Source organism: Oncorhynchus mykiss, chromosome 12 (assembly GCF_013265735.2).
Source record: "Oncorhynchus mykiss isolate Arlee chromosome 12, USDA_OmykA_1.1, whole genome shotgun sequence".
NCBI lineage: Eukaryota > Metazoa > Chordata > Actinopteri > Salmoniformes > Salmonidae > Oncorhynchus > Oncorhynchus mykiss.
The window spans coordinates 66,148,681-66,169,087 of record NC_048576.1 but is presented as its reverse complement, the minus strand read 5'-3'; the positions used below and the strand labels follow the sequence as shown (position 1 = coordinate 66,169,087).

The 20,407-nt window shown below is 43.8% G+C and overlaps 1 protein-coding gene across 5 annotated transcripts; it reads right to left on the bottom strand.

Moving 5' to 3' along the window:
• Positions 1 to 831: 831 nt before the first annotated feature.
• Positions 832 to 20,378, bottom strand: LOC110538063 (ABI gene family member 3). 5 transcript variants are annotated; one of them, XM_021624627.2, is made up of 12 exons: positions 20,031 to 20,378; positions 19,686 to 19,901; positions 10,521 to 10,691; positions 8,088 to 8,267; positions 7,337 to 7,395; positions 6,620 to 6,721; positions 6,131 to 6,435; positions 5,537 to 5,662; positions 5,025 to 5,156; positions 4,515 to 4,610; positions 2,426 to 2,554; positions 832 to 2,247 (listed from the first exon to the last, which is right to left on the bottom strand). In XM_021624627.2, the coding sequence occupies exons 2-12, from the start codon at positions 19,815 to 19,817 to the stop codon at positions 2,081 to 2,083; spliced, it is 1,599 nt and encodes a 532-aa protein (XP_021480302.2). In that variant the 5' UTR covers positions 19,818 to 19,901; positions 20,031 to 20,378; the 3' UTR covers positions 832 to 2,080. The 5 variants fall into 5 exon arrangements, with proteins under 5 accessions (XP_021480302.2, XP_021480303.2, XP_036793998.1 ...); XM_021624628.2 differs by having other exon boundaries at positions 6,620 to 6,718; XM_036938103.1 differs by lacking the exon at positions 20,031 to 20,378 and having other exon boundaries at positions 19,686 to 20,018.
• Between the last annotated feature and the right edge of the window lie 29 nt (positions 20,379 to 20,407).

The following is a 20,407-nucleotide window of genomic DNA, read 5'->3' as shown; positions in this document are numbered from 1 at the left end:
TCAGTTAAGAACAAATTCTGATTGACAATGACGGCCTACCCCGGCTAAACCCTAACGACGCTGGGCCAATTGTGTGCCGTCCTATGGGACTCCCAATCACGGCCGGTTGTGATACAGCCTGGAATCGAACGAGGGTCTGTAGTGACGCCTCTAGCACTGAGATGCAGTGCCTTGGACCGCTGCGCCACTCGGGAGCCAAATCATACATTCATACCAACAACGTTCTGTTGACCTATAGTCATATTATACTGAATGTTAACGCACAGCAAATAAAGGAATCCAAATTAACTTTATCTTACCTTAAAGACAGCAGCCACTCCAGTAAACCTGGGACTTCAAACGGAAATCAATAAGGACCTGAACCTTCTTTGTACTGTGTGTGTGTGTACGTGTGTGCACGTGTGTGTGTGTGTGTGTGTGTGTGAATATAGAAGACCTGAGTGTATGTGTACTGTGTTAATATGTCTCTTATCTGGCAAAAGGTGTGCTATGGGACTGAGGGTTAAGGTTACAGGTTTATGGCAACCCTTTGCTGTTTAAAGGCACAGCACCTGAGCTGCCATGGCCATGATGAGGCCAAACACAATGGTAAAGTTACTGTATCATGCTGTCTTAGCATTAGAATAAGACCTATTGGGGCATGTTTTAGACAACAAAATGACATGGACTTAGTTTGTTACTCCTCTTAATGCTCTTCGTAGCACAAACCGTAGTCATCTTTTTTTCTATAGTTGGTTTCTAGACTAGCATGAGAATATTGGAAGAGATTAACTTTATCTGAAGTGGGTTGAGGTTTTATAATTGTAAAAGGAGTTACAATTGGAAAAGTTCATTTGGAAAAGCATTTATTGAAAGACATGCCAATAAAACATTGTTCAATCTAAAAAAGGTGTACTAAATATCAAAATGAAACTAACTGAAAACATGAACACGTTGAAAAGCACTTTCAGATTTTTCAATTTCATGACATCACTACAGTAAAATATTTTCACCACGTGATAGAATTCAGACAAATATTATTTTTTTTTGGTATGAATTTTCTCAATAATCCATATATTACTTCATCTTAGTTTGAATATTACAAAATATATTAGTGCAATTCTAATGCAGAGACCAATATCATCATGCAGAGCCAAAAACTGCAGCAGCAAAACAGGGCCTGGTTCCATTGACAAAAAAAACAGATGCAACTTTACCACATCATTTTGCAGCGTTCCGGGCTTGTCCTAGTGAGCACAACAGCGAGGCCAATCTAGTTCACATACTGGTACTACAGTACTTGTAAAACAATACTTAACAGGACATACAGCTATTATATAACTTGCAACGCATTTTCCCTCTTTACCAAGTATTCACTACCTTCATGGTTAATCAGCAAGCCGACTTTGAATCTTGTATCTAGTCTTGGTTGAAAGATAGCAGATACTAAGTCGTCCTACCTAGTGACCCTCTTGGTAATATATATATATATCCTTGTATAAATATTGCTTTATTTTCCGTTCACATTACTTTGACCTGTAGAGGTCAGTAGAGGTCTTTCTACAAAGCTAATAGTTGACTATGTCCCCATCAAGAAACAACCCAACAACCACTAGCCCTAAACTCTGGTGGTTGAAATTCCATCTGGCCTATCAAAGGGACAGGTGATGCTACAATAGTTATTGATTTTTTACCAATGATGTGAATAGGTATGATTATACCTGTCCAATTCTTCCTGGTCAACATAAAGTGCCTAGGTAGACTTAGGGTACAGGGTTAGGGGTCGTTTGTGGACAGAGCCTACTTTCCCTTTTCATATTACAGGTAGAATAAGCGAAATGACATTGCCACGAGCAGCACCACATTTATTGTGATAAGCGAGATGCACGACTCCGCTCTCACACAGTCACACACAGAATCTACGCATGTGCACGGGTTCGCTTCACACTTGTACAACATGGTAGCCACAAGACCAAAACAGAGGACAAAGTTGAGCCTCGGGCTTCAACACTCTTAGTTGTAGAGGAAATTGACCCACTATGCTGTTTACTTTCTGCGTATACGTCATATCGCTGAGTCTACCTTTAAGTGGTCTAATATCTTAGCTGGTGGAGGAATCTACGTAGTTCCCAGGGAAGAATCCCTCTACTCCGTTGAGCAGTCCCTCACACCAGCCATCTTCATTCCTCTTGATCAGGTAGATGACTTCTCCCTGCAGGAACACCAGGTCTCCAGGCTTCCCTGAGTTGTAGCTGTACAGCGCCACCACTGGGAGGGAAAGTGAATTGCAATGAGACAACCAAGAGAAAACACAAATATATGCCAAATGTTATGGTATGATTTGGTCAGACATTGAATAAGTACTGTAAAAGTATGCATGCAATTCGGGCCATGACGGCATTTAGTAATTTATCTATTGGTGAATACGCATGGAGCACTATCATACCTTTCTCCAAAAAGTCTGCAGGGCCAGTTGTGTCATAATCCGCAGGGGGGGGTAGGGGTGACATGTCGTCATCAAAGCCCACCACGCTGTCGGTAAAAGGTGGAGGAGGAGGGGCTGGGATACACAGATCTACAGGATTGGACAAAAGTCATATACAGTTGAAGTCGGACGTTTACATACACCTTAGCCAAATACATTTAAACTCTGTTTTTTTGCAATTCCTGACATTTAATCCTAGTAAAACTTCCCTGTCATAGGTCAGTTAGGATCACCACTTTATTTTAAGAATGTGAAATGGCAGAATAATAGTAGAGAGAATTATTTATTTCAGCTTTTGCTTCTTTCATCACATTCCCAGTGGGTCGGAAGTTTACATACACACACATACACAATTAGTATTTGGTAGCATTGCCTTTAAATTGTTTAACTTGGGTCAAACGTTTCTTGTAGCTGGTGTAACTGAGTCAGGTTTGTAGGCCTCCTTGTTCGCACACACCTTTTCAGGTCTGCCCACAAATTTTCTATGGGATTGAGGTCAGGGCTTTGTGATGGCCACTCCAATACCTTGACTTTGTTGTTGTTAAGCCATTTTGCCACAACTTTGGAAGTATGCTTGGGGTCAACGTCCATTTAGAACACCCATTTGCGACCAAGATGTTGCTTCAATATATCTAGATAATTTTTCTTCCTCATGATGACATCTATTTTGTGAAATGCACCAGTCCCTCCTGCAGCAAAGCACCCCCACAACATCATGTTGCCACCCCCGTGCTTCACGGTTGGGATGGTGTTCTGCCTCCCCCTTATTCCTCCAAAAATAACAATGGTCATTATGGCCAAACATTTCTATTTTTGTTTCATCAGACCAGAGGACATTTCTCCAAAAAGTACGATATTTGTCCCCATGTGCAGTTGCAAACCGTAGGCTGGCTTTTTTATGGCGGTTTTGGAGCAGTGGCTTCTTCCTTGCTGAGCGGCCTTTCAGGTTATGCCGATATAGGACTCGTTTTACTGTGGATATAGGTACTTTTGTACCTGTTTCCTCCAGCATATTCACAAGGTCCTTTGCTGTTGTTCTGGGATTGATGTACACTTTTCGCACCAAAGTACGTTCATCTCTAGGAGACAGAACGCGTCTCCTTCCTGAGCGATATGATGGCTGCGTGGTCCCATGGTGTTTATACTTGCATACTATTGTTTGTACAGATGAACATGATACCTTCAGGTATTTGGAAATTACTCCCAAGGATGAACCAGACTTGTGGAGGTCTACTGTTTTCTTTAACTGAGGTCTTGGCTGATTTCTTTTCATTTTCCCATGGTCAAGCAAAGAGGCACTGATTTTGAAGGTAGGCCTTGAAATACATCCACAGGTACACATCCAATTGACTCAAATGCTGTCAATTAGCCTATAAAAAGCTTCTAAAGCTATGACATCATTTTCTTGAATTTTCCAAGCTGATTAAAGGCACAGTCAACTTAGTGTATGTAAACTTCTGACCCACTGGAATTGTGATACAGTGAATAATAAGTGAAATAATCTGTCTGTAAACAATTGTCGGAAAAAATGACTTGTGTCATGCACAAAGTAGATGTCCTAACTGACTTGCCAAAGAGTGGTTGAAAAACAAGTTTTAATGACTCCAACCTAAGTGTATGTTAACTTCCGTCTTCAACTGTAAACCCAAACTGATGATAGGCTGCACCACTTGCCATACAAGTAATTCAGCATACGTTCCAAAGTGTATCAAAACTATAGCTATACTGCATAACTTGTTCCGAGGACTCTTTAAATCAATTTCCAGTACCTAGCTTATTTGAAACTCTTTTCTACACATAAGGTGTTATCTGTCACATTGAAAAACACAAGACATCATATCTATCAAGGGAAAAACAAAGACGTTACCAACCCAGTGTCTGACGGACTTTTAGAGGACAGAATCTGTCCATGGCTTTACCTTCCAACACAGTAGACTCAACAGCAATAGCAGCAGAAGCAGAAGCAGTCATTTGGACAGAAGTCACCCTCTCACGCCCCCCTCTCCATGGCCTGGAGGGTGTACTGCGGTCGCACACAGTCCCCACTTACCCAGGTGATCCAGGCGGGCGGGCAGGCTGGACAGGGGGCTCAGCGACACGGGAGGGGTGAGGGGAGGGGGGTATGACGGGGGAGGGGGGATCATGACTGACCGGTGAGGTCACAGAGGGAGAGGTAGGAATGGGTGACGGAGAAAGATGACATCAGATCAACCAAAAGGGGTCTTTAGCGGGGACTCCACATGTATTTTAATCAATGTTTTATTGGACCTTTATTTAACTAGGCAAGTCAGTTAAGAACAAATTATTTTTTACAACGATGGTCCAAATGCTAATGCTAGCACTAATATGAAGCTAACACAATTGCTTAAGCAAGGCTTGAACTTTCATCATGCATCATAAACCTAAACAACGGTGGTGTAATATTAAACCAGTTTCGCATTAGCCATGTTCAGCTCCTCATGAACTAATGATTGGTATATTAATACTAAGTCATGAGGCCATATTGGACTACAGCTGGGGGTAGGACCTGGGATGTGGTAGGTTGCCAAAGTAGCCTTACGTGATTGGATGGTTGGCAGGAAGAGCGAGCGAGTGTAGAGCGAGCGAGAGCTAGGGCCTTTGCGGACCCTGAGGGACATGGAGCGCGAGCTGGGAGGGTGACGACGTAAACAAGACCGTCTGGGCTGCAGAGCTGAGCCGGAGAGAGACAGGTCACAGGTCAAGATCAAGCAGACAGACACAGAGAGAGAGAGAGCGAGAGAGAGAGAGAGAGAGAGAGGAAGACACAGAAGTCTAATAACAGAGATAAGGACAAGAAAACACCAAAGATCAGCATCAGCGAGCATGCTCTACATAGAAAGACAGACAGATAGATAAACAAACCTCAGACAGACAGCTAAACAAAACAAATAGATACCAACATTTTAACAAATCAGATCCTTTGCGGCATTAGAAATGGATGTGAGGTCTCATTCTAGAGTCCTTTCAAAACCACTTGTTGAAAGACCATTAAAAGTACAGTGTGACACATTTAGGGCTGGGTGGTCCACCAAACCAACCCGCTCCTTTTACCTTCATCCACCTCATCACTCGGTGGACGGGGAGGGCCAGGGAGCTCCAGGCCCTCACTGGTTGGTGGAGGGAGAGGCTCGTCAGATGGTGGTGGCATAGGAGGCGGGAAGCCGTTCTCTTCAGCCACTAAGAAAATAGTATATTTATGGAAGAGTATCTGCTTCCTTCATCTGATTTAAGTTGATATTCAGCGTTTCATACCGTGTGACACAGGCATGCAACTAGGCCATAAAAGTATTTATTTTAGTATCACAGTGCAGGCACAAGGTTGCTTGTTCCTGGTTTTCTGCCTCTAGATGTGTCGGCATGTGCATGTCCCTGGGTGTCTCTATGCACACTACGTGTTCTCATTTCCTCTGCTACACTGTGCTGTGCAGTGTGCGTGAGCTGTCTCACAGCGTGGGCAACACAAAAACAAGCGATATTTTCCACCTAGATGTTTGATATTGAGTGTGATATTCATTTTATGACATGTTAATGTACTTTAGTTACTCATACAATACGTTTACAGTCAATTACTAATAGTATTTACGCTGGTTCCAAAAAGTGTATTCATGCTTTACGAAATTCATGATACAGTGTACAGACACTTACCAGTCTCCAGTGGGGGTGGGGCAGGGGGAGGGGGGATGTAGGCTAGGCTGGTATGGGCAGGTTTAGGGGTGCTGGTTGCGGGGGGCAGTGGAGGGGGAGGAGGGACAACCAGAGAGGAGGCAGGCGGCGCCATGGGAGGAGGAGGAGAGGCCGGAGTGGTCATGGCGGCGTCACCATCCTCCATCAGAGACAGGGGCGGTGGTGGGGGCGTGGCCTCCTTCAGCAGAGTGGTGATGATGTCAGAGTCAGGTGACGTGGGCCAGCTGGGGACCACGGGGGGAGGCACGGCCTTGCCGAAGCTGGACCTGTTACAGGAGGGGGAGGGCAAAGTCAAATTAAACTCAGGGGTATATTTCCATGGTCTGGGTGGAGATATTCTACAGGCTACTCTACACACAAAATATACAAATCCAGAAGCACCTCACTTAACTGAGGTGTCTGAGTACTCGTAAGGAATGGACTGTTTAGTAGTGAGAAGTGTTTTTTTACCCAATGGAGCGATCATGGAGAGAGGTGAGGGACGCCCCTCGAGACAGAGAGGGGGCTACGGGACACTGGACAGGCTCTGGGTGTGCTCTGGAAGTGCTCCTGCTGAAAACACACACACAGCCGTAAGCGTCACATAGCATCATCACAAATACTGGCACTTGAACTCACACAGACCAGCTCTATCAACTCACACATAGTGAGAAACATGTAGAAAGCTTCAAATCATGCACATTGACTGAGAGATGTTATCTTCTCTCACTCAACAGTTTAAATATACTACTCAGTGCAAATGATACCCGCATACTTGATTTCTATACTTCCTGGTTTGTTTTTGGCATAATCACATTGTGAAATCTCTGTGCTCTTTCTCCTGCCCACAGTAAATCTCCCTCTGGCTGAATGGCATTCAATCCCCTACTGAATGAACACAACAAACATGATTGGACAGGAGGTGTGGTTAGCCATGAATACTGTTTAACCTCCTTCCCCAACCCTACCCACAGCACACACAAATTATTTTAAGGATTTTCTTTGCTGATGTTTCTGGTCTTGAATAAAATTTAAATAAAGTGTTTTTGTGGGCCACTGAGCATAGAGGACGTGCGGAAAGTAGGCTTCCTGTCTGAATGACTATTTACAGGAAGTGAAACAGCTACAGTTAGACTGACAGTGTGAGAGCAGAGCAGTCAAATGGAGCCAGCAGTGTCAGCATCATACCTGATGGTGCCGCCATGTTTGCGTGTTGACCCTGGTTTCCCCAGCAGCTTACCAGAATCCTGCGGGGAAGTGGTGAGAGAAAGATAGATAAAGGGAGAGCACAGTGAAAAAGAAGAGGTAGTTTATGTGTGTGTGTGCGTGTTGTAGATGAGTGAATTGTGTTGGAGCATCAATGAAGTGGCTTAGCCTTGGCAAAACTAATTAGTGCGTCTAGCCATTTTCCCACGGTGCACAGTGGCCTGCTGGCTGCTTAATCTCTGTGTGTGTGTGTGTGTGTGTGTGAGCAAGCGTGCGTTGCATCCGTGCATGCTTGTGTGTGTGTGTGTGTGTGTGCTAATCGAGGTCGGCACTACGCAACAAGCTGCTCCTCTCTAAGTGGATGTGGTGTAGACTAGAGGCACGGCGGTAGAAAATAACGGCTGCTGCTGCCTAGCTGCATCAGAAAGGCTCGTTGAGAGGGCCAAGGAAAGCTAACGGAGCCTTTGTCTCCCGCCGTGGTATCCTGGTTTTGAAAAGTCATTTTTCGCCAACTTTGTAATACGTAATTACATTTGCACCTCAGTCATTTCCAACACTACTGCTGAACACTGATTGCAACGTACAGTAGTGTACAGTTTTGTATCTGTGTAGTAAGACACTTGCAGGGAAAAGTATTTATTTGAACCGTTGACCTTTTTTCAATGGCGTGGGAATGTGAGGTAAAACATGTGTTGTGAGTAACTGCACTTGAACTCGAGAACTCACGTCTCACCTTCATGCCATGTCCCTGTGTGTCCAGGTCCGAGTAGGTGATGGGACTACGGGTGTACTTGGGTTTGGGCTCCTTGCCTGTTGCCGGGGGGATTATTTTGTGACTGCGGGGAACCCTCTTGGCTGTGGTGAAAGCCCCTATCTCTCTCCGGGCCACCTTCTCTCTGTGCATGTCCACAGTCTACAAGACAGGAGGCAGAGGATGTTGCCATCAGGGTATGAACCAATAACACTTATTAAATTTAAAAAAAAATTGAACTACAGATAAACATGTGCCATTCTTAATTCCTCCCCTCTGGTAAAACGTTTTCCAAAATACAAAATAAACCATACAGGATGGAATAGCATGGTACCCTTTCTCTGACAACATCATTAGCTCAAAGCTCATTCATGAACGTGGTAATATTGTCAAACTTTCTTTCCTTCCCCAAATAGAGGAAGTTCAAGTGAGCCCTATCATTTAGTATACAGTTGTTAGGGACCCTTCATGGGTGCCAGCAGACAATGGAGGACATCAATCAGAGGTTAGCAGGAAGGAACATTCCATCCCAGCCCCTATGATGCTCTGCGTTGAAGGTCAAGGTTCACACTGTAGCCCCTTAACCCACTCGCCCCTCCATCCCCAACCCCCTCCTCAAGAGACCTGGTTCCGTATGATAATGCTGGGCACGGGGCATGCAGGAATGACTGGGGTCTGTGCCAGCTTTGGGGACAGTGGGGCTACAGAGAGGGGTAGAGGGGGCAGCGGGGGACAGTTGGGCTGGTGTAAACCTGCAAACCTGCCTTTTTAACAAGGATAACTGTGGATTTCTGCTAACCAGTGGAGGCTCCTCAGAGGAAGAAGGGGAGAACCATCCTCCTCAGTGAATTACAGAAAAATATAAATAGTGAAACACTAAAATGTTGTATCCTTTTTAGATAAAACTATGCTAAATATATTCACGTCACCAAATAATTGATTAAAACACACTGTTTTACAATGAAGGTCTACAGTAGCCTCAACAGCCATCTGTAGGGTAGCACCATGGTGTAGCCAGAGGACAGCTAGTTTCCGTAATCCTCTAAGTACATTGACTTCAACACAAAACCTATGAGGCTCGTGGTTCTCACACCTTCCATAGACTTACACAGCAATTATGACAACTTCTGAAGTACGTCCTCCAACCTATCAGAGCTCTTGCCGCATGAACTGACATGTTGTCCATCCAATCAAATGATCAGAGAATGAATCTAGTACTGAAAGCATAAGACACAGCTAGCTAGCACTGCAGCGCATAAAATGAGTAGGTGACTCAATGAGAGAGAAAGACAATAGTTTAACAGTTATGAACAAATTAATTTCTTCAAAAATGAATAAGAGAGAGAGAAAGCTAGCTATATTTCAGTTAACTTTTTTGACACGTTCACTTACTTAGCTAGCAAATGCAGCTAGTTCGTTTAGCCTACTCAAACACCCGGCTCAAACAAAGAGGGATGCTATGTTAGTTAGCTGGCTATGACTATCAAACACTGGAACTCTTACAAAGTCAAGGTAAGCCTTTGGTTTTACAAATTTATTGCCACCGGGGCTTGCCAGTGTAACTGCTAAACTGCTTGCTGATGACTGTACACTGTACTGCATGATTGTCACAGGTTTACTAACGCGTTAGTTCTAGTAGCTATGTTGAATATGACAATATGGTGACAACGATGTAGGCTGTGTGTGGCGGTTAACGGTTATGTTAAGAAGGTTTTGCTTGGAAAGGTTTCCTTGCCTGGTCCCAGACCGCTGATGTGTTAAGCACTGAAGTCCACAAGCTAAGGGAAAAGGTGAGAGGAGGAGAGGGCATAGATGTGAGAAGGACTATACAATGATCAAAGTGATAATGCTGTTTGTATGTGGCTGCTATGAAAGTGAACCGTGTTTGCATGTGACCAGGGGTGTATTATTTCCGCCAAAAACTTTTCTTAAACAGAGGCAAATGGAACGAAATGGGTATAAACATACCTGAATTTGTCCAATAGAAACTCTTGTTTCTAACTGTTGGACTAATGATTACACCCTAGATCAGCTAGATGGAGGCAAGAGTGTACAAGGCGGTATTGAATGTGTTAATAATGTATGTCACCTTTCAAATTTCTCTCGACCTGTGCACCTACGTTGTAAACTTTCATTCATAGGCTAGGTTGTAGCAACCTCATGATGGGTATAGAGACAATTTGAGTATCCTGTAGTAACCTAAACCTAGCGATGTTACATTGAGCTGGGTAAATGGAATATGAATGGCAGTCATCCAATACGCTGTAATAGAAATTAGGCCATGCTCATGAAAAAATAATCGTCCTCCCTCCTCGGCACCAACCACCACTGCTGCTAATATACACATGCTTGTGTTCTCTTCCTGAAACTGAATCGGAGCCTAAGACATAAGTTGAGACATGCTAGACATGCTACCTGTCCGATGAGGTTGACAGAGGACTCCATGTGTCTGAGCTGGGAGTTCTGTGCATCCAGCAGCTTGAGGACGTTGGAGGCGAGGTTGCTGATCTGGTAGGCCACACTGGCCAGAGACTGGGTGGTGAAGTTCTTAGTCTCCTCCAGGGCCTTGGCCGCATCTGCACCTGCCTAACGGGAGGGAGAGAGAGAGAGAAATAGAGAGAGAGAGAGAGAGAGAGAGAGAGAGAGAGAGAGAGAGAGAGACATGGAGAGACTGACAGTCATGAAAAACATAAATGCATGCATGATGCTCATGACCAACCATCAAACAGGAAAAGCGTCAATACAGGACTAAGATCGAATCGTACTACACCGGCTCTGACGCTCATCGGATGTGGCAGGGCTTGCAAACCATTACAGACTTCAAAGGGAAGCAGAGCCGATAACTGCCCAGTGACACAAGCCTATCAGATGAGCTAAACTACTTCTATGCTCGCTTCGAGACAAATAACACTGAAACATGCATGAGAGCACCAGCTGTTCCGGACGAGTGTGTGATCATGCTCTCCTCAGCCGATGTGAGTAAGACCTTTAAACAAGTCAACATTCAGAAGGCCGCAGGGCCAGATGGATTACCAGGTCATATACTGTGAGCATGTGCTGACAACTTGCAAGTGTCTTCACTGACATGTTCAACCTCTCCCTGTCCGAGACCCGTAGCACTCACTTCTGTAGCCATGAAGTGTTTGAAAGGCTGATCATGGCTCACATCAACACCATTATCCCAGAAACCCTAGACCCACTCCAATTTGCATACCGCCCTAACAGATCCACAGATTATGCAATCTCTATTGCACTCCACACTGCCCTTTTCCACCTGGACAAAAGGAACACCTATGTGAGAATGTTATTCATTGACTACAGCTCAGCGTTCAACACCATAGTGCCCTCAAAGCTCATCACTAAGCTAAGGCCCCTGGGACTAAACAGCTCCCTCTGCAACTGGATCCTTGACTTCCTGACAGGCTGCCCCCAGGTGGTAAGGGTAGATAACAACATATTCCACACTGATCCTCAACACAGGGACCCCTCAGGGGTGCGTGCTCAGTCCCCTCCCTGTTCACTCATGTCTGTATGGTCAGGCACGACTCCAACAACATCTTTACGTTTGCCGATGACACAACATTGGTAGGCCTGATCACCGACAACAATGAGACAGCCTATAGGGAGGAGGTCAGAGACCTGGCCGTATGGTGCCAGGACAACAACCTCTCCCTCAATATGATCAAGACAAAGGAAATGATTGTGGACTACAGGAAAAGGAGGACCGTGTACACCCCCATTCTCATCGATGGGGCTGTAGTAGAGCAGATTGAGAGCTTCAGGTTCCTTGGTGTCCACATCACCAACACACCAAGCACACCAAGACAGTCATGAAGAAGAGATGACAAAACCTATTCCCCCTCAGGAGACTGAAAATATTTGGCATGGGTCCTCAGATCCTCAAAAGGTTCTACAGCTGCACCATCGAGAACATCCTGACTGGTTGCATCACAGCCTGGTATGGCAACTGCTCGGCCTCTGATTGCAAGGCAGACCGTACGGCACAGTACGGTGCCACCCCACGGCAAAGACTCCAGCCACCTTGGTCATAGACTGTTCTCTCTGCTACCGCACAGCAAGCGGTATCGGAGCTACAAGTCTAGATCCAAGAGGCTTCTAAACAGTTTCTACCCCCAAACCATAAGACTCCTGAACATCTAATCAAATGGCTACCCAGACTATTTGAAGTGCCCACCCCACCCCCATCTCCCATTTTACGCCACTGCTACTCTCTGTTATTATCTATGCAGTCACTTTCATAACTCTACCTCAATTACCTCGACTAACCGGTTCCCCCGCACATTGACTCTGTACCGGTACCCCCCTGTATATAGTCTCGCTATTGTTAATTACTGCTGCTCTTTAATTACTTGTTCCTTTTATTTATTTTTCTTATTTGTAATTTTTTAAACTGCATTGTTAGTTAGGGGCTTGTAAGTAAGCATTTCACATTCTACACATGTTGTATTCAGCGCATGTGACAAATACAATTTTATTTTATTTGATCACTTGGGGATCATAACAATCATGATAATAGTAGCATCTCATTTTGAAATTGACAATGTGGGATGACATTTTTCAGAGTTATGAGTCATATGACGCTGTTGAAGTGTCTGAGAAGAGCAGTGAAATCAGACCTCTCACTTCCTCCTCACACAGTAGAATTCCTTCCTGTTCTAATTCTTCGATAATATCGAAACACACAGCTCAGTGCTAAACACAATACCCCCTTTTTTAGATGCCCAGTGAAAGCACCTATTTACTAGCCTGGAAGAAACAGCCTGATCGCTGCCTTCACAATTCTATTTCATTTCATGGTGAACGTACACAGCAATTTCTCCAGTGTTAAATCAACTCTGACAGTGTTACATTTAACACTGGGCATGTGTCGTTACAGGTCCACACATTTGTGCGTTAAATTAACAATGAGCTTAGTGCTGACGCTGTTACACTTTGTCAGTGATGGGGAATTAACACTTTCAGTGTCGTGCAATAACACCTCACAAAGCATTTCTAACACCAGGAAGTGTATATGTTTTACACCAATGGTGTTATGCAATAACACCTCAAATAGCATTTTTAACCATCACACTAAAAGGTCCGTATCTCTTGACAAGGTCATTTCATGTTGGACATTATAACATTATTTACAAGTCGTTAATGCCACCTGCTCTTATGTAAGGTTTTACGAAGACTTCAGAACTGTCAGCAGACGCGCTCAGACTTGAATTTAAAATGTTTTTGATTTCTCCTTTATTTAACCAGGTAGGCCAGTTGAGAACAAGCTCTCATTTACTGCGACCTGGTCAAGATAAAGCAAAGCAGTGCGACACAAACAACAACACAGAGTTACACATGGAATAAACAAACGTACAGTCAATAACACAATGGATTTTTTTTTTTTTTTACATAACCATAGACCACTTAATTGATACAACACTTCTACTCACGGGTGGCCAAAACTAAATAATTCAAAGCCACGCCGCCCATGACCCCAATATAATTTCAGACTGTGCGTTGCCTTTTTGAGTGAATTATAGAGTTACCACCCATGACTGTACTTGTTAGTGACAGAGACATGATTGTTGAATTCGTTCATTCTCAGTCCTGTAGACTTCAACGAGTTCCTACTGCTAAACTGTTTATGACAATATGTTACATACAGTATATCATAAGGTCTTACTTTGATGGCCATGTTTTACCCCAACACAGTGGTGTTACAAACCTACTGGTTTACGGGCCACATCAGGCCTGCAAGTCACATTATGCTGCTTGTAAAGTGATATGTAATTCCCATTGGAATCCAGCCAGAGTTAGGGCAGCCAACAGTTGTAATTTTTATTCACCTGCAATCTGCATTAAGAATGACTGCCAGGGTTAGGAAAATTGATAAAGGAGCCTACCTATACAATTTAAACTGGAACAACTATTTCAGTGATTGGATTTGTTTAGAAAAATGTATGCAATTTATCTTTGTGTAGCATAAGATGAATCAATCAATATCTGTTCAAAAACAGAGGTATTAAAAACAATCCCAAACAATCGAGCATGCTGGGAAATCACATAATGTTGGTTTGGTTTTGATGTGAACGTTTTACTCTACACCAAGAAAATCGGACAGAATCAGACATACACTCAACACTGGTTCTTAACATTAACACTGGGGTTATTTTACACCACTGAGAGTTAATTTCACTCCTGAAATAAAACCTTGTAATGTTACACTGAAAAATCAACACTTAGGTAACATTGTCCAATTTGCTGTGTTGCGATCAGACATGTTCCAGCAGGCTACTTCAGTATTTAGAGCATCACCTAACAACTAGGTTGACAATAGGCTGCACAGCATGGGGAAGTAGAGCCTGCCCTTATATGTGCACTCCTTCACAGTCACATAGAAATGGGCACATAATGCATGCTCACTTCTAACACGCAGATGCACAGAGACTTCCTGTGTTACTTTCTGTGCTCAGATGAACTCTATCTCTCTCACACTCAAATGCCGAAGGAGAGATACGTCACACACAGACACAACCAATTAGGATGCACTCAGTTGTGTTTCTCTTCATCTCGAAATCCTCTCTTTACACTGAAATATTTGAAGGAGGTGGGTGTCACCGGAAGTGCACTTCGTCTTGCTCATCTTGACAATGCACAATCTAGCAGCATCACTGTTCCAGTGTTCACACTAGATTAGAATACAAGCCCAGAAATGCTCTTTGTCAATTTTGTAAGCTTTCTAAACTAGTGTGAGTACTTCTGACTTCGTAAACTAATCTGTTCCTCTTTCTTTGACAGGAATGTTTCTTAATGTACACTGAACAAAAATATAAACGCAGCATGCAACAATTTCAACATTTTACTGAGTTACAGTTATTATAAGGAAATCAGTCAATTGAAATAAATTCATTAGGCCCTAATCTATGGATTTCATGACTGGGTATGCATCTGGTATGCATCTGATACAAATATGCATCTGTTGGTCACAGATACCTTTTTTATTTTAAGTAGGGGCGCGGATCAGAACACCACTCAGTATCTGGTGGGACCACCATTTGTCTCATGCAGCCCGACACATCCTCGCATAGAGTTGATCAGGCTGTGGATTGTGGCCTGTGGAATGTTGTCCCACTCCTCTTCAATGGCTGTGCGAAGTTGCTGGATATTGTCAGGAACTGGAACAAGCTGTCATGCATGTCGATCCAGAGCATCCCAGACATGCTCAATGTGTGACATGTCTGGTGAGAATGTAGGCCATGGCAGAACTGGAAAATGTTCAGCTTCCAGGAATTGTGTACAGATCTTTCCGACATGGGGCTGTGTATTATCATGCTGAAACATGAGGTGATGGCGGCAGATGAATGGCACGATAATGGGCCTCAGGATCTCGTCACGGTATCTCTGTGCATTCAAATTGCCATCGATAAAATGCAATTGTGATTTTTGTCCGTAGCTTATCCCTGACCATACCATAACCCCACTCCCACCATGGGGCACTCTGTTCACAAAGTTCACATCAGCAAACCGCTTACTCACACGACGCCATACACGTGGTCTGTAGTTGTGAGACCGGTTGGACGTACTACCAAATTCTCTAAAATGACGTTGAAGGCGGCTTATGGTAGAGAAATTAACATTGCATTCTCTGGCAACAGCTCTGGTGAAGATTTCTGTAGTCAGCATGCCAATTGCACATTCCCTCAAAACTAGCATTGTGTTGTGTGACAAAATTGCACATTTTAGAGTGGCATTTTATTGTCCCAAGCACAAGGTGCACTTGTGTATTGATCAAGCTGTTTAATCAGCATCTTGATATGCCACACCTGTCCGGTGGATGGATTATCTTGGCAAAGGAGAAACGCTAAAGTGCCAAAATGTCCCTCCATCCACCCTCTGTGACTTCTAGGAAGATTTTAACCCGCTAATCCCAGAACATACTCCCAGGTTTTCACCATGATTGTAAAGCCCTTTTGCGTTGCTTTGACAAAGTTATTTCTGAAGATTATTATTTATTTCATGTGATTAGTGATTAATTTAAGTCTGTGTTTTCAACCCTGTTAGCCATAAATAGACATGTTTTAACAATTTAAAGTTTGTAGTGAATCTTGCATTCAATTGTCCCTCCATGTTGCACACAATAAGCTTCCATTCCCCTTGTCACAAAGGGATTCATGGCTGATTTAACTAATAATTACCAGTTGGAGGGCCGTTCAAGTGGATTTTTCCCAGATGTGGTAAATTCCCATTTCCCACTTGGTTACGAACGCACCATAACACTGCTAAAACTCCACTGTAGAGCTGTATAGTAGTAAAGTAATAGTATAAACACTAATTGGAAGCACAAGACACAGACCTACACTTTGACATATTGTGGAACGTTGTACAGTTTATTTAAATCAAGCACAGCATTTTTTCCCCATTATTTAACTACGCTGAAGAGAGGCCCATACTATAGTAATTTTCTTTATCTATTGAGATTGGAAAACATTTTTCACAAAGTTGAACAAGTGCCGTTTATGACAGAATGTTAAAATTAGGTGTAATCAATGTTGTTGTTTTTTACTCACCATCACAATTTAAATTATTTCACTGCCAAGTTTTGGCTTGGTGGCCCCAAAAATTATCTCCATTGGTCAATATGTAAAGAGTAACTTAAGAAGCTGAATTAGGAACCACTTTGGCCACGTGCTAGACTACACTCTTAGAATTAGTGGTGATTCGAGGAACCCTGGAGATTCTAGTCAATGGTTCATATTTGCACATTCGGTTACTTGATGGGTTCTTGGAGGAACCTTGAATGGTTCAGCGTAGCATGGCATTTATGGAGGAACCCTTGAGTGGAGATATATACACTGCTCAAAAAAATAAAGGGAAGTTAAACAACACAATGTAACTCCAAGTCAATCACACTTCTATGAAATCAAACTGTCCAATTAGGAAGCAACACTGATTGACAATACATTTCACATGCTGTTGTGCAAATGGAATAGACAGGTGGAAATTATAGGCAATTAGCAAGACACCCCCAATAAAGGAGTGGTTCTGCAGGTGGTGACCAGACCACTTCTCAGTTCCTATGCTTCCTGGCTGATGTTTTGGTCACTTTTGAATGCTGGCGGTGCTTTCACCCTAGTGGTAGCATAAGACGGAGTCTACAACCCACACAAGTGGCTCAGGTAGTGCAGCTCATCCAGGGTGGCACATCAATGCGAGCTGTGGCAAGAAGGTTTGCTGTGTCTGTCAGCGTAGTGTCCAGAGCATGAAGGCGCTACCAGGAGACAGGCCAGTACATCAGGAGACGTGGAGGAGGCCGTAGGAGGGCAACAACCTAGCAGCAGGACCGCTACCTCCGCCTTTGTGCAAGGAGGAGCAGGAGGAGCACTGCCAGAGCCCTGAAAAATGACCTCCAGCAGGCCACAAATGCGCATGTGTCTGCTCAAACAGTCAGAAACAGACTCCATGAGGGTCGTATGAGGGCCCGACGTCCACAGGTGGGGGTTGTGCTTACAGCCCAACACCGTGAGGGACGTTTGGCATTTGCCAGAGAACACCAAGATTGGCAAATTAATGCACATTGCACCCTGTACTCTTCACAGATGAAAGCAGGTTCACACTGAGCACATGTGACAGACGTGACAGAGTCTGGAGACGCCGTGGAGAACGTTCTGCTGCCTGCAACATCCTCCAGCATGACCGGTTTGGCGTGGTGTGGGGTGGCATTTCTTTGGGGGGCCGCATAGCCCTCCATGTGCTCGCCAGAGGTAGCCTGACTGCCATTAGGTACCGAGATGAGATCCTCAGACCCCTTGTGAGACCATATGCTGGTGCGGTTGGCCCTGGGTTCCTCCTAATGCAAGACAATGCTAGACCTCATGTTGCTGGAGTGTGTCAGCAGTTCCTGCAAGAGGAAGGCATTGATGCTATGGACTGGCCCGCCCGTTCCACAGACCTGAATCCAATTGAGCACATCCGGGACATCATGTCTCGCTCCATCCACCAACGCCACGTTGCACCACAGACTGTCCAGGAGTTGGCGGATGCTTTAGTCCAGGTCTGGGAGGAGAGCCCTCAGGAGACCATCCGCCACCTCATCAGGAGCATGCCCAGGCGTTGTAGGGAGGTCATACAGGCATGTGGAGGCCACACACACTACTGAGCCTCATTTTGACTTGTTTTAAGGATATTACATCAAAGTTGGATCAGCCTGTAGTGTGGTTTTCCACTTTAATTTTGAGTGTGACTCCAAATCCAGACCTCCATGGGTTGATAAATTTGATTTCCATTGATACATTTTATGTGATTTTGTTGTCAGCACATTCAATTATGTAAAAGTATTTAATAAGAATATTTCATTCATTCAGATCTGTTATTTTTTTCTTCACATGTGCAAGCGTTGCAAAATAAACATACACATACATGTTATTCAATAATTTAATCCAAACTGCTCGCTTGAGTCAACAAGCGTCTGGTAGCCAGAACATGATTTTGTGTGAATCAAAATGGGTCAAAATTTTACTAAGATCCAGAAAAAAAAAGACCTTGTGCATTTCAAGTAAAATAACAACCCAATGTTTATATCCCAGGACAAATTATCTAGCAACAAGCTAGCTAGCTAAATGACCATGAATGTCTCATGTGTTTCAAAATTAACATAGTTGGTTCAGAATTCGTTTTGATATTTCAACCTGCGTGTCCTGATCACATTTTTTGTCGATGGGCAAAATCAACATGCGCTCATGTGCCGGGTCTAGTCAGCATGTTTGAGTAAATGTCATTCCTGTTCATCTGTTCTATTGTATTGTTATCACATGTTAAGGTTGAACACTAGCAGTTGTATAGCTTCAATAAGGCTAACAGAGTTATGAGCCTATGTAAATCCCAAAGTTGGGGTAGTTACCACTTTATTACTGTATGAACTCAGCAAAGTTAATATATTATATTACAATATGTGTAATATGCATACATATTCAAGGGACATCTTAATTTGCAGTTTACAAACTTAACATTATGAACAGGAATGACATCTACGCTAACATGTGACCAAAAATAACAATCGGAAAGCCACGACTCCAATCTGATAGGCTGCCACACCTACAATGTATTTCGTTTTAAAAAGGTGGAACGCCTCCCATCACAAAAAGGTCCCGGTTTGAATCTTTACACAGGGGTTCATCTAAGACCTTTTTCAGAGGGGTTCCTCAAGGAACCTTTTTAAACTGGAAAGGTTCTGCCGGTGTGGTGACCCAAAAGGTTCTTCCAGGCACCTTTACATCTAAGAGCGTACACTCTTTGAAAAAAAGGTTCCATCGCAAACCTAAAATGATTATTTGACTGTCCCCATAGCAGAACCCTTTGAAGAACCCATCTTGGTTCCAGGTAGAACCCTTTCCACAGAGGGTTCTACCTGGAACAAAAAAGGGTTCTACCTGGAACCAAAAAGAGTTCTCCAAAGGGACAGTTGGCACTATGCATTGAGGCAGGTAGCGTTCTCCTAGCATCCGCCAAACCCAGAATCATACTAGCTACGGTATAACTTAGGCCGTGTCCTAAATGGATGTCTGCACTAAACTTCCATCTCACCTGCAGGTAGTTATTCTCGCAGTATTCGGCCAAGTTCATCAGGTTGTTGTAGTTGTCCAACAGGGCTTGTCTCGCCGGCGCAGCCTCTTGGAAGATTTGTGTAATTTCATCAGTACAGCTTTGGTCCTTCATGACGAACCTTTTCGCGCAACTCTCTTCCTTGGAAACCCGTGGCGACTTCAACCTCTCCGCGAGACCCTTGTGGGAACTTGTTAGCTGAAAAAAAGAATCACTTTATAAGTCCACCACTCAGTGACATCATCACCTTGCAGAAGCAGTACCAAAAGTAGGGCTGGAGAATCTCCCGACTTGCGTTATCAAAAAAAGAGAAGCTGTTTTACTTACCACTTGGCTGTGTGTGTCGTGTAGCTCACTTGATCTTCCTCTTTCTGCAACGCCTTGACATTTTGCAAGGCGTAGTTGCTGATGGTGTGTGCAACGCAACGCAAAAAGCCTTTGATGTTGTTTCTATGTGAACCTGCCGCGGAATATCACTGCGCATAATAAATAGGCCTAATGTATGGAATTGATCCCTAAATTACCTCCTTAAAACCAGTGAGTAATGGCAATCAATCTTTTTTTAAAGGTATGCATGTCAGTTTAGCCTACGGTAAAACATGTCTTAAATGAAAAAGTAATAGGCTACGAGCTGTCTGTCGGCGTCATAGAGTCCGCATTGACATCCAGGCTAATGCATGCAGCACTAGTGCCACCTATTGGCT